Source organism: Cyrtonyx montezumae, unplaced genomic scaffold, assembly GCF_038088225.1.
Source record: "Cyrtonyx montezumae isolate F1298 unplaced genomic scaffold, pur_monq_1.0 scaffold_8, whole genome shotgun sequence".
Lineage (NCBI taxonomy): Eukaryota > Metazoa > Chordata > Aves > Galliformes > Odontophoridae > Cyrtonyx > Cyrtonyx montezumae.
In genome coordinates this window covers 18,061,628-18,076,312 of record NW_027072089.1, presented here as the reverse complement: position 1 = coordinate 18,076,312, position 14,685 = coordinate 18,061,628, and the positions used below count along the sequence as shown (strand labels likewise).

Genomic DNA, 14,685 nt, shown 5'->3' with positions numbered 1-14,685 from the left:
CTGCAGGAACAGCCAGGGAACTGCAGTGTACATACAGCAGGTCTTGTCCCTGGTGGTACCTCCATCAACCTGGAAAAGCTATCTGACTTACATCTAAATGCTGTAATTGCCATTTCTCAATGGTAGGGTCAACAGCACAGTCAGAGAAGTGCCGTGCTGGGTCACCACTTTTTCAATTCTGGAGCTAAATGTTTTAACAGCAGTAGTTTGGAAATGGGTCATTACAGTGTGAAATGTCAGAGTTCTGGGAACTGTGGTTATTTAAATAATGATACTTGCAATGTACCATTACTCATCTTAGACAAAGCTAGAAGGAAGATCTAATTTGTATAATCTCAGTAGCCATCCAACTGCTTGGCTTCATCTATCTCATTAAGTCCTAATAGAACATGTTGAATTGATTCAGCACACTTGGTACATCATTCAAAAATGCTGCACAGATCCTTCTGATAATGGATGTAATGACTCTCACTGTACTAAAAATAAATAGGACTGAATTAAAGAATGGCATTACTAGTATTACTACATATTGAGAAGATATCTCTCAATTCATATAAAATAAAAATAAAGAAGCTTTTCTAAGCTCCTCATTAATGAAACACTCTTCACTGTTTTAGAAGCTGTAATCTGCTCTTGGCACTACACTGAGTAACTGTTCTCAGTGAGTGCCCAAGTATGTTCATCATCCAGGAAACTCTGCATACAAAAATAATGGCATTGTAACTCAGAACTGCACTTTTGGTGGTTTATTTTTACTGAAGATGGGCATCCTTTGTCATTGGTAAAGTCAAAGGCTGGGTTTAAGGATTTCTTGTGGGGAAGTCTTGTACCTATTCAGTGATTGCTCATGTAAATGTCTTGTAAAATTAAACTACAAAATCGCTTGCTCTATTTTGTCAGAATTTTAATAGCTTAGAAATGAGACTGGTTTTACACAGCTTTGCACTTTTTGTAGCCATGTACATTACTATATAAGATGTACAGAGTGGGTATAATATAAACTGTTGCCATTCTGTTTTGACACTTGCAGAAGATAATGAACGAAGTCAGACCTGGTAGGTTTGAATTGTCAGAACAGTGATGTCACCTGCCTAAGTGAGGGTACCTAAGTCATGTCAACTGGTACATTGAACATCAGAGTTGTCCATTGTCATGTCTGTGTGTTTGGTATTCCTGCAGCTGTAAGAGGTCGTTGGGTGGTGGGTCCTCTGAGTACACTTGGAAAAGCTGTGGTCCTATCAGAAGTAGAGGCAGAAACATGCTGACCAGTGATTCTGTATAATACTGCAGGGGATACAAGAATTTTAGGGACATTAAAGTAATTACCACTGTATGGTAAATATGGCTCTTGTATGGCTCTGACTTTAGGCTTGTAAAAATATTTCAAAAGCTTTTGGGATCGTAAATGTTAAAAAGCTTAAACAGATGCTCATGAAGCAGAAACACTTTATTTTCTGATGCTCATGAACATTTGCTGAAGGGTCACTTAGTACAAGCAGGAGAATAATCATCAACAGGGCAGGAAAACTGAAGTGGCAGAATATGACTTTGAAGACATTAAAATATGGGAGAAAATAAAGAGCAGGTGCCTGCCTTAATCAGCAGCGTTGCTTTGGAGCCGGTTGTGGTGAACTGACTTCACATCGTGTGGCCACAGCAAGCCAGGGGGATCTTTTCCAGGCTGAAAGTGTGACCAGTCTTGCTGTGAAAGGGAAGTAAAATACTGCAACCTAGTCTAAGCTTTTTATCCCATGAACAGCTGAGATTCATGGTGGCTGCTTCTTGGATCCCGTATATGGGAATTCGTTGACAATGGTACACAATAGTTTCTACATCCGATACTGACCTCAATACAGAGCTCAAGCAGCAGATTTGCAGCTGATTGTTTCATTCAGTTCTCTCTTTCTTTCACTTTTTTCTCAGGTAGTGTCTTAATTAACCTTAATTACCCGTGCTTCCATTATTGCCAGAGCCAAGAGGAGGAAGCAGAAAGGCAAAGGACAAGAGTGAAAAAGTATTTCTTGACTGAAAATGAAAAAGTAGCAATGGCTCCCAAAAAATTTAAAACTCTTTTCTGATCAGAGATTGCAAGGCTCTGCCTTTTGGCAGTTACTTCCTCCTGTCCTGTAGGACAGGATTTTCCAGAGGACTTGGGAGCATTGTGCAGACTGAGGCTGTCTTAATCCAGGCTGTGTCAGACTTTGCCCACCTGGCTGCTTGCAATCTGAAGTGCTGAGGGAAGCACTGGAGCAGGCCATTCTCATCCCAGTCTGAATTTCTCAGCAATTTACAGTCAGATAACGTGTGGGAGGAAGGACAGGTCCTCCCTTCTTCCTTACAAGTTGGAAAGGGAAGGCCCCTGGTTATATGGTTACTGCTGGTGCTGTTCTTTGGCCTTCAGAGCTGCTTGCATCATGCACTGGAGAGAAACTTCATTGGGAGGACCAAAACAGAATACTTTACAAGTTGGTGGTTAGCATTGTTTTTGAGAAGCAGTAAGATGGGCTCAAATACTTAAATCAAGGTGACAGTGGAATCTGGGTTTCCCATATCCTGCTTAAATTAGTAGATTCTAATCCATGTTGGGTGTCTGGGGTCTGTGGTTGATGCAAGCCAAGAAACTACTTGGCTGTGATTCCCTGTGGTGTTTAAACAAGAGCTAAATGCCTGATCCAGTGTTGCCAAGACTTGGGCTGTGCCAGGTCAAGAACTGAGTGTGGAAGGGGACTCAACAGCTACCCTGTTCCCTTGTCTTGAGTAGGTTCAAGTGTTCTTAGATAATCTCTGATGATTTTATTTAACTTGTTCTTAATATGTCCAGAGCAATTTTCTGGATACTTGGAGAGATTTGCTCTTAGTGTAATGATCACTTCAGTCTTCCTTTGGACCTAACTCCTGAGTTTTTCTGAAAATACTGAACCAATTTTATCCAGCCTTCTTGTGGTGGGAGCACACGCACACAAGTTTTTGAATCCATAGCTGCCCTATACTCCATGTATAGGGCATATGCGATCTCCAAGTCCTACAAGGAGATCGCATACCAGATGGAGACCAGCATAGTCAGCTGGGCTTGGCCTGTGCCAGCAGTGCCCTTTTGCAGTGCTCTGCCTCCAGCACTTGCTGAGGGAGTTAAGGCCTTGTGCTTTCCCCCACCAACAGCAGATTTCATTTGGCTAGGTGCCTGCTCACAGGTGATCCATTCTGCTCACTGCAGATTGCAACTTGCCCTCATCTGATGTGGAAGATCATTTCAGGAGTGTCGCATCCCTAATTTGCAAATGATTTGCACTCCAAGTTGTGGGAACAAGTAATTCCACATGTCATTTAGAAAATATGGCCTGTGGAGTCTATTTGCAGTAACCACATTAGTTAAATTACCAGTGTGATTAACTATAGGAATGCATGTGCTTTCATAAATGCCAGAGCAATTATTTTTGGTAATTTATTCCACTCTTTGCAATATGGCCATAAGATTCTGAGCTAGTGTTTTTCAGATAATATATTCCATATTTGCTGATGAGGACTTAAGAGAAATTTCTTCTTTCTAGGACAATTAGATTATACTAATTTGGAGAACATTTCTGATGTTCTTTATTAGAGTTGAGTAAATTGTGAGAAAAAGTATTTTCAGTGGAGAAAAATTATTTTCGATGTAGGTGGTCAGCAGCATACTTAGGAACAAAGTACTCTTAAAAAGTACATAGTGCTCTACTGATTCTCTCACTTCTGCATCCTTTCATTTAGGAGGTGGGGAAGTGTTAAAAACTGTGTGTGAAGTCAGTGTATATGTATAAATATTACATGTTTACAAACCCAGACTGATACTTTCCAGTGGCACCAGTTGCACGTTTACTTCTTTGTCTACTTTTGGGTAGATGCATCCCCACATTACTCATCTAGCTAGAGAGTGGCTTCACCTCAGTAGGGCTCATTGAACTGGTTTTGTGAAATAATCTGTATTAGAGGAAAAAAGCCAACATCTGAAAGTACTGTTTGTTGGTTACTTCTAGACTGGATCCACTGCGTAGTGCAGCCACACCAGTAGTTGAATCAACGTTACTGAGGATGTTTTAATTTCTAGGCAAGGATGAGGGAAAGCAGATTGGATGTAAGGGATTGGTAAGACCTTCAGCCAGGTATTCCACCAGCTGGAAGTATGACACCAAAGGCTGTTTCCTTGAGGAACTACTTCACATTTTCATTGCTACTTGGAACATTTTAAGGGTTTTAATGACAAATACATGTAACATGTAACCTTTTCTTTTGCTTTTAAATTGCATGAGAAACTGCATGATTTTATTTGTTTTGTTATCTTTCTCCAGGGAACAAAGTATTGGCAGTAGTGTGAACAATCAAGATTAGGCATTTCACATAATTAAATATTACTTTAGCTAAACTTAATCTGAAAGAATGTTCATCTCTGAAGCAGAGGCACAGGTTGCCACTTTGCTGTTAAAATCTTCAGTTCTTATTTCAAGAGGCATCAACATCATGATTAGCAGCCTTATTGCTGAAAGGTCAGATCTTTCTCTTTCGACGCTATCAGAGAGCTCTGTCTTTTCCTGCTGAAAGCTTGAAAATAGTCACATAGCTTCATATTGGCCCTCCTTCAGTTCAGTATTAGAGTGGAAATTATTCCTGTTTACCACTTGTGTTTATACTAAACTTGGGTCTACAGTGCAGGTTCAACTTCATGCTATAACAGAGTTGCACGCTCTCAGCTGTTGGCTTGTCTTTCTGTAAACCAGAGCACTTATTTCAGGTAAAATTAGTGTTGGAAAGGAGCACTGGGTCAGAGGGATGCCAAGAAGAGCTGGTGAAACGTCTCTATGACTTGAATTGCAGTAGTTGTGCCCTAATTTTTTTATTTTTTTATTTTTTGTAATGCAACATTTGTGTTGATTTTTTCTATGAATATTTTTCTGGAGTGAAAGTATGCAAAATTTGCATTCAAAATTAAAAAAAATCTGCCTTGCTAATCAGTAAAGCGTGCTGTATACTTCATATATCATAGTCAAATTCATATTGATCTCAAACCCCCAAATGTGTGAATATGATAGGAAAACTTGACAAATAGTGTAAGATGGAGTCTTTCCATTAAATTTGTGTAATTCACATCTACGATAATGAAAGAAAAATGGCCACTGCTTAGTAAGACTGAACAAAAATTAATGCTAAGTAGTCCATCCTACAATGGAAAGGTAACATCCAGTAACAGTAGTGTAATGATAAGAGCACGGGGCTTCAGGAATTGTGCCTCTTTCACATCTAACTGTAACTTTATGTACCTTCTCTACAAGAGAATAGTACATTTTTTTTCTGGGCAGTTTTGTGGGAATGTTTCTTTGACCTGAATGATTGGATTTTAGATCAACACTGGACCAGTGCTGAAAGTCAGCTGTCAACTTTCATTAGTTTAATACAAAAATTGGAGCAGGAGACACTTGGAACAGTACAACCCAATTGTTGATTTCTGCCCTTCACATTCCGTATGCCATGTTAGTGTTTTGTCTTCTTATTTGTATTTATTGTTCCAGATAATAATGGGCATTTTCAGAAGTAGTTTTGACATAGTAAAAAAAAATGTTTTCCCCCCATTAGATATGGAGCTAGCTGTTGTTCCAGAACAAAATTAGAGTTTTTGTTGTTATAAACATGTACTGATTAAAAGTCAAGCTTTTAAGGAATGGGTAGAAGTCTTTTATAAGCAATAAGACTATGAGGCGTGAATGAACCTTTCATAGTACTGATATAAAAATGTTTTGTTATTGATAAATATTGAAGTGTGTCCCATTTTTTTGACAAGGGGCAGTGGTTTTCAAGATGTTTGGAGTACCTGTTTCCCACCTCGCTGAAATTCCCATCTTCTTTATCCGATCTGTATCCCTCTTCAGTGGAGGGACTGGGATACAGTTGTTGTAGTCCTCAACCCATACTGCAGCCTGTAGGACAGAATGGCACCGAGTGGGACTGCTGAAGTCCGCTGCCCTCTCTCCTTGCGATATGTTCTCTTGTTCTAAGGCAGTGCCAGTGTTCACAGGTCCTCCTGGAGGTGCAAGTCTCCTTATCCCAGGACTGTCTCCTCCCTTCCTTATTTCCTGTCACCAGTCCCTCAGGTCTTCTGCCACTCTTCTGTCCTGTGGTATGGGATGGCACACAGGAGGTAAAAGGATATCAGACTTACAAAAGATTGCAGAAGAGGATCTTGGATATTACTGTACCCTCAGTGTATCAGTATTTATGAACTCTGGTATCATTTGGTGTCACGTACAGTTAGAGTTGTTGCTCTCGTGATTGAATCAGTATATCACATATGGTTGTGCTCTAGTCAGGGAGTTTTATCCCTTGAACAGGTAAAAGAAATTGGAATACTGAATTCCCTGCACTGCTGCAGGACTACCATTTAGTGTCAGAAATTACATGCAGTGATTGCCTTAATCATGAAAGAAAGGCTGAGGTTTCATGCAGTTTTTGGTGGATTTTTGTGTTGGCTTTTTTTTTTCTTTTCTTTTTTCTTTTTTTTTTCTTTTGTGGTTTTGGTTTTTGGGGGTTGTTTTATTTGGTTGGCTTTTTTGGTGGGCAGAAGTCCTACACTAAAATCCTACTATATTTTTTCCTTTTTATTAAGTTTTGAAGTTTTGTCTTTTCTTATCCAATACTCAGTTATTAATGTACTGAGTTTACAACTAAAATTAAGCTATGCAGACAGATAGAAAAAAATTGTGACACTTGGAGGTGGAAATAAAGTTTCAAACTGTGCTATTGTCTTTTTTTTTATACTAAATTAAAGCAGCAAGTGGAATGAGAAGATTGGGAATACAGAGTAAAGAATGGGAAGGATCCTTGATTTGTTGTTTACTGTCCTCAGTAATGGATGTCTGTAATTTTATTAAGCAGATAATCACCAATGTTTTTTTAAAAAATAATTCAGCTGGATTAGAACGTTCCTCAGACACTGCATGTTTTGACGTAATGGCAGCATTCTAATTGAATCCCTAAGAGAAAACATACTCTAAACTGACTAGATTATGGCTACTGTAAATCTCTTTACCTCCTCAGCCAGACTTGGGTTTTGTGTGTGCTGTCTGCCCTTGAAAAGCTGGTGGTGACAGAACCAAGGTACTTGAGAAGGCACTTCTGCTGAGTGTTCGGCTGCTTGCCTGTTACTAAAATACTGATGTTTTTTAAATTGAAGATTTGGTACAGGTCAGCAATCTGACTTTGACTGTTGCTGCAGCATGGAGTGGCTGTTCCCTGGCCATAGCAGAGATCTGCAGGCAGCCTGCGGGGTCACGGTGCGATGGAGATGTGTCTTTTGTCTCCACAGAGGCAGGGGGTAAGAAGCTGCGGAGCACCGTCCAGAGGAGCACTGAGACAGGGCTGGCTGTGGAGATGAGAAACTGGATGACCCGCCAGGCCAGCCGGGAGTCAACAGATGGGAGCATGAACAGCTACAGCTCCGAGGGAAAGTAAGCTGCAGTCGTTGCTGCGGTCACCTGGTATTTCTCTGCAGAACTGATAGATGAAAGTGGGATGAATGCTGTAGGTCCTGTTCAGTCAGTATCTCTCCTGCAAGCCAGTGTCTTTGATGAGCTGCATGGAGACCAAGCCTAAGTTTCTTCCTGAGAGAGCCTCCCGTGATTCACATGGGCAGCGTGAGGAACATTTCTACAGCTCCATCAACGACACTTGGTGGATCAGAGGCGCACAGTGCTGTGCTCTGGCTTAAACACAATAAAGTTGATTTCACTTCTGATAAGCCTTTGCCTTCAAAAGCGCCTCCTCTGTTTGGCAAAGCCAATCATTTCTAGAGCATTTCCAGGTCCCACTCACTAGAGTCAAAGGTTTCTCAAAGTTTCTGCTAATTAATCCTGAAAAATTGATGTGGGCAGATGTATGAGACTTGTCATATATTTTGCATGTCCCGTGTCATGCTCTTCACAAAAGCCCAAGTTAAAGACCTGTGAATGGCATGTCCAAGGTTCCGTCCAATCTTATCATGGATAGATTTTTTAGTGGTGTTCACAGTACTGAACATTATACCTCTGTTGTTGAACTCGTACTGTTTTGAGTCCCTGTGCTGCATGCACTTGAGATGGACATTAATTTATGGTCGGTCATTACAAATCTCACTAGTTTTTTGTATTTTTCTTTTAATTGTTTGTGTAGACAACTGCTGTTTTCTCCAGCAGTTGCTGATCAGATTGTAAGCAGTATAAGTGATAAAGGCAAAAACTCAGAAAACTAACCAAAGCAAAAGGCAAGTTCAAGAGTACTTGCTGATTTTATTTTATTTTTCCCAATAATATTTTTCAGTTTGATTTTCCCTGGTGTGAGGTTGGCTGCAGACAGCCAGTTTAGTGATTTTCTGGATGGACTTGGTCCTGCACAACTTGTAGGACGACAGACATTGGCAACACCTTCAATGGGTAAGCATTTGTATCCTATAAATATAATACACTGAGTCTAGTAATTAGAGCATAGTAATTAAATGCATTCTAATTTTTTAAAGAAGGATTTTCCATGTGATTTTGAGCAACTCGGGCCCAGAACTATAAAAATTGAATATAAAAATATACAATAATTATAGATTTTCATAAGGATAATCAAAAGTAGAAAGATGCTTTGAAAAATTCAATCCTTTGTCTGTTCTTCAGTTTTCCATCTTTGAAATGTGACTATGAGACTTATTCTTCTCTGAATTATTTGGACAAATTATTCTTCAATTATTTGAACAAAATTGAGTGCAAAGTAGTTGTTATTATTGTGCTTGCAGATTCTGTATATCCAGATGTACTTTTTGGTTCCTTTTCATAAACTAGAGCAAGAGTGAAATGATTCCTGTTTGAATTTTACCAGTTTCACAGTGCTACTTTGTGCTAATACCCTTGCTGCCTGTATAGCTCTGAAATTCTTAAAAAAGAATATAATTTGAAGTAGTAAGAGCAATGGAAAAGAGAGGTGAGATTTTATTGCAGTGCCTTTCCATTGTTTTATTACGTAAGTAGCAGTGAAGAGAATAGGTATCAAGTGACCAAGAAGCATTCAAATCTGGATCATACTTAGTAGTGGAAAGAGAGAAGTTGTCAAATATTCATTCTGCATTTCTTTGTTTGTTTTCTAGGAGATATTCAGGTAGGAATGATGGACAAGAAAGGACAATTGGAAGTAGAAATTATCCGAGCCCGTGGCCTTGTTGTAAAACCAGGTTCAAAGACACTGCCAGGTAAGGAAGAAAAATATTGGCACCACGAATAGAATTCTACTGAAAAAAAAAAAAAAAGAATTCAAAAAACTTCCCAACTTCTGAGTCTGCACAATTCATCTTTGGTGACTTTTTTTAGCAAACTCTTGTGTCAGCAAATTACAATACTGTTCATTGAAAGATAGAAATGTACTGAAATGGAATAAAAGCATAGAGTGCATACAAAAATAATTTTCAACACTACTTCAGGAGGAAAAAAAATTAGGCTGTTCTCTGTGCTACCAGAGGACACATAAGTACTTCAGGAATAGCAAACTCTTGGGAATTAAACAGAATTCCAGTACATAAAGGGGACCTATAAGAAAGCTGGAATGGGTCTCTTTCTCAGGATCTGTAGTGATAGGACAGGGAGTAAAGACTGTAAACTAAAAGAGCATTCTCTTTTCAGATTAGATATTGGGAAGAAATTCTTTACTATGAGAGTGGTGAGGCACTGGCACAGGTTGCCCGGAGATGTGGATTAGGGTTAGGGTTAGGTTTACTCCCTGAAAGTGTTCAGTGCCAGGTTGGACTGGGGCTTTGAGCAACCTGGTCTGGTGGAAGGCGTTCCTGCCTATGGCAGAGGGGTTGAAACTAGGTGTTCTTTAAGGTCTTTTCCAACCCAAACCATTCTGTGGTTCTTAGGAAGTTGTGCACTGAAGAAATGATAGAAGAATCTTAGAGGTAAAGAGGGAATCAACAAGAGTTGTGGAATACTCTGGAAAGTAGACCACTAGGTGATACTCACTCCTCATTTTACAATCTGATGTTCTGTGACATTCTGTGAAAAGGACAACATACTGATATTTTTAGCAAGCTTTTCTGCCAGAATAGAAATTGTGTCAAAGTCTTTTCTTCACTAATTTTCACCTTGTAGATTATCTTAAATTATCAACAATTTGGAACATTGATCCAAATTTCACCAAAGTCAATGCAAGTCATTAATTTACTTGACAGGCCTATTCTGCATACTGTACTGTGTAGTCAGATGTAGGAATATAGGTTGCCCAGTGAAATTGTGGATGCCCCCTCCCCAGAGGCATTCAGGGCCAGGCTGTATGGGGCTTTGAGCAACCTGGTCTACAGGGAGGTGACCCTGCCTATAGCTGGGGGGTTAGAACTAGGTGATCTCAGAGGTCCCTTCTGACCCAAACCATTCTATGATTCTATGAATATGTGATTTTTCCAGGTCAAAATTGGAATTGTTTTTTACTGAAAAAAAGACACAAAAAAGTATGGAAAAAGAGATACAAGGGAAAAAGTAAAGAAAATGCAGGGCTCCTGTGCACGTTCATAAATGTTACTCTTGGTTGTGAAGATTTGTTCAAACAAGGTATATGTCCAGTAAAAGGCAATGTACGATGATAGAATATTCCATCTGTTATGCAAATATCTGGACTTATTTTTCTTTCCTTTTCAGCACCATATGTAAAGGTGTATCTATTAGAAAATGGAGTCTGCATAGCCAAAAAGAAGACAAAGGTAGCAAGAAAAACGCTGGAACCGCTTTATCAGCAACTTCTGTCATTCGAAGAAAGTCCCCAAGGAAAAGTTTTACAGGTGATTTGCATTGCTGTTCTTAACCTGAGAACATCTCCTGTTCAGTTCTCACTGAGCAATTTACAAAAATCTTTCATGCTTCATTTGGCAAGTTTTACTATTTCAAAGGCTTGTGGAGTACAGAAATACCAGAGTAACACCTACTGATGATTAGCAAGTAGAAAGTGCCAGGCAAAAGTTACCTGTAGGTTATTTTGCCTCTACTATGTGTGCTTCTTATCTCACTGGGCTTTCTTTGGTGTTATGGATAACTACTCAGTTATTTCCTGTCTCATTTCTGCCACTGCATCTTGGCAATATATTCTGAACTGATCTATATCAGCAGTGGAACAGTTCATTCCTTTCTATATATAATGAAATAAGAGGAAGCATTTGAAGAATCAAGTAAGTTCTTGTCATTGATACTGATTTACTTCTGTTTTTGTATATTTCCTTTGCTAACAGATAATCGTTTGGGGAGACTATGGACGTATGGATCACAAATCCTTTATGGGAGTGGCACAGATACTTTTAGATGAACTGGACCTGTCCAACATGGTGATTGGGTGGTTCAAACTCTTCCCTCCTTCTTCCCTAGTAGACCCAACTTTAGCTCCTCTCACCAGAAGAGCTTCCCAATCATCTCTTGAAAGTTCAACAGGACCTTCATATGCTCGCTCATAGCAGCTGTGAAACTGTTGTCATAGCAACCAGCGTTACAAAAAAACCCATAAATTACAGGTCGCAAACCCTGGTAACACTGCATGCTTAATGTTGTGTTTTCTGAGCCTGTTTCTAGGGCTACAACGCGATCCTGTGTTCTCAAGGAAGTTGCACACATTGTGCCCTACAGAAGGCCCTCAGGTGAAGGACTGAAGTCATGAGGAACTGATAGGTTTTGGAGTTCAGGGACACTCAGTTTTGGTCCAATCTGAAGCCATGGACTAAACTAAAAGAATCAATCTGTTTCATGCAACAAAAGTCCTTTTCAATGGCATATCTATTTTGTTGCTCCTGTTTCTTTATCTGCCCTCCCCTCCTAAAGCTTGGTTATGCCACAGAAATGGAGTTACCCTCCCGTGAAGCCATGTTCCAAGTTGGTGAAATTGCAGACATCGGAAGAAAAGAAGAATGTAAATGATGCTGGAGAAGTCAACTGTCATTTGAAACAGTTACTTGAGATCTGAAAACTCTTCACACCAGAAAGGTTCAAGACTTAAAAGTGGCAGGCTTTGATACATCCAGCTATAGATACAGTGAACCCCCAGATATGATGGACTCTGAAAAATAAAATTCTGTGGATATACTGTACTGTATGAAATTAAAGAAACAAACTTTTTTGCATGGACACAGATTTAGCTGAACACTTAAATTATTTTCTTGGGGCTGCAACTTGCAAAAAACAAAAGAATAAATCAGCCATTTTCAACAGTTTATATTATTTTTAAAAATAAATTTCACTAGTGCATGGTTTTAAAGGGAAGAGAATGCAACAGGGTGATACAAAGACACACCACGTTTATCATTCTTTAAACCAGTCATGGTCTGTATTTTTGCAGACATATATTAAAAATAAAAAATAATTTCTAGCAAATATTTAAAATTCTGTTTATGTGACAAGAAATAAGTGTAATATATTAAATTTATTTAAATGTAAAAGGTACAAGCCTTGTAAAGTTCAACATAATGTGCAAAAATTGTACACTTCTTTTCTCCTCCTTTCTCTCCTTCCAGTCTCCCTTCTTCCTTTTGCTCTTCCTCCCATCCCCACCTCCCAGGATGATCATCATATTCTAAAATGGCTCCCTTTTGACTTACTACTCTCTTACGCCCCATATTTGGTTGAGGATTGCAGATTGTTCTGCGTTTCTGAATTATTTGAGAAAAATATTGTTTAAGAACTTACTTTTTTTCAAGCATGTTGAAAAGGATTTTGCAACATGGCTTGGGAGTACATTAATGTAATTCAGCATGTATTTGATAAAAAAAAAAAGATATTTGAACTTTTTGCAATTTATTGTACAGTGCATGGTAACTTACTTTCATTTTTTCTCACCTTCAAATTGAATTCTACAGCAAAATACTGGATTCATGTGGCCATTGTAAGATGTCTTCAATAAATTTGTTTTCAGCACCAGCATCATTCATTCAAGGGTTGAAGTATCATTTCTGAAGGTTTTGGAAAGAGGAAAAATGAAGTCAATCATAGATTTTTAGGAGATAAATTTAAACAGTTTTATTTGCACTAAATCGAATTAATTGCTACAATCTTGACATTATAAAAGCAACCAACATTACTAGATCTTACAGTTCTGCTGTAAAGTTCAATTTTCATAAGCTACATTTGTGTTGGCAAAGAGATAATTAAGTAATATCAGTCTGAAGACGTCAGGCTTCGGTTTGTGAATAGCCTTAAAGTAAGCTTATGGGTACCTCTCCTCTCAGGCAGTTATTTAACACCATTCAGATCCCTCATTGCAGTCAACAGATCTCCAAAATCCTGGTTTTTGTAGCAGACAGTAACTGCCATTGGGTGGTGCTGCAAGTTCAAGCTTCTCATTAAATTACATGATTTAAAGGGAATGTAACCGGCTAACATTTAATAATAAAATGTCCCTTTTTTTCTGGGTCTTTGTATGCCTTTATTACCTACTAAAGGTTTAATATTGAAACCTTGCAATAATTTTTGAAATACACGTTACATTTACCTTTCAGACCACACAGAATTGTTCTGATTTTATTTGAAAATCTATTCATGTTTCCCGTTGAGAAATCGTACACGCCTCGTTAGAGGGCAAAAGTAATAATAGAATCACTTAAATTGCCTTTTACTTTGTGCAATATCATACAAATTGAGATTGTGTCTTGTCTTCAGAGTTTATATAATGGATCACTGTTAAGTTAATGAGCAGACTGGTAAAATTATATTTATTGAAATGATTTAGACACCTGTCTACCAGCAGCAAATAAATACTATCAACATGCAGTCTACAATATTCCCTAGGGTAAAAGAAAAATACGTAACCATTTTCCTGATACTGTGAGATGTGTGCACACGTCGCTGTGTTCATTGTCCTATACAAATTATTTTGAATTTTAAAATCAAGGACACGATGCATGGAAGGTTTGTACATACCTGTCATTATGCAGTATTTATTTAAAAACAAAACAAAATGAAAAAAAGGTTGTTTTTTTTTTTGTTTAATTTTCACACATCTGCAACTCTACTTATGGTTTAGTCATGTAAATAGCACTATTCCAGTGATCACTGCTGTCTTGTACATACTATGTTTTAAAAAGTTAAAAGGAATTACAGTCGGGGGGTAAAAAAAAAAAGGGCAGATTAGGCCTGTAATGAACACCAACTAATGTAAATTGAACTCATTCTGGTGATGGTATTTAACACTTTAAATAAAACATTTTCTTTACAGAACTTGAGTGCAGCACTAGTTTTTTTCTCACTGTGACAGCCGTAAGCTGTCAGGACCTGTCAGATCCCATAAGCTGTCAGACCCTGGCTGCGAGGCCACGCTCAGGCTTGGGTGTCACCATGGTGCTAAAGGCTGGGACTGTCCCATGTGTGAGCGGCTGTGCCATGCGGGTAATGTCCGCAGCCTGGAGGCAGGGTGGCTGCAGTCCAGGTGGTTGCTTGGGTTGGTGTGATCACATGGACAGCTAGGCAAGATGGCTGCCGTGTGTGGGTGGCTCTAGTCTGGCCCAGGATGGAGGTGGGGATGGTGGGGGTGGTGGCTTTTCTCTCTGCCTGCCTCGAAACAGTGTCAGTATAGGCAGTTCTTGCTGGGACTTTGACATAATTCAAGCATGGCTTCTAGGTTAGGGATCTATGCCTTGAAAGCTCATGGGAACATACAGGCCAAAATATGTTAGTATGGAACTCCCCA

The 14,685-nt window shown here is 39.0% G+C and overlaps 1 protein-coding gene across 38 annotated transcripts in view; it reads left to right on the top strand.

The window, feature by feature from the left end:
• The window catches only part of RIMS2 (regulating synaptic membrane exocytosis 2), a 433,807-nt gene extending 419,634 nt beyond the window's left edge, over positions 1-14,173 (top strand). For all 38 annotated transcript variants that reach the window (XM_065752189.1, XM_065752177.1, XM_065752196.1 and 35 more), the window contains 5 exons: positions 7,328-7,469; positions 8,317-8,429; positions 9,125-9,226; positions 10,665-10,804; positions 11,249-14,173. In XM_065752189.1, coding sequence (XP_065608261.1) covers positions 7,328-7,469; positions 8,317-8,429; positions 9,125-9,226; positions 10,665-10,804; positions 11,249-11,467 — 716 coding nt within the window. In that variant the 3' untranslated portion in view covers positions 11,468-14,173. The remainder of the gene's footprint in view (positions 1-7,327; positions 7,470-8,316; positions 8,430-9,124; positions 9,227-10,664; positions 10,805-11,248) is intronic.
• Positions 14,174-14,685: the final 512 nt, after the last annotated feature.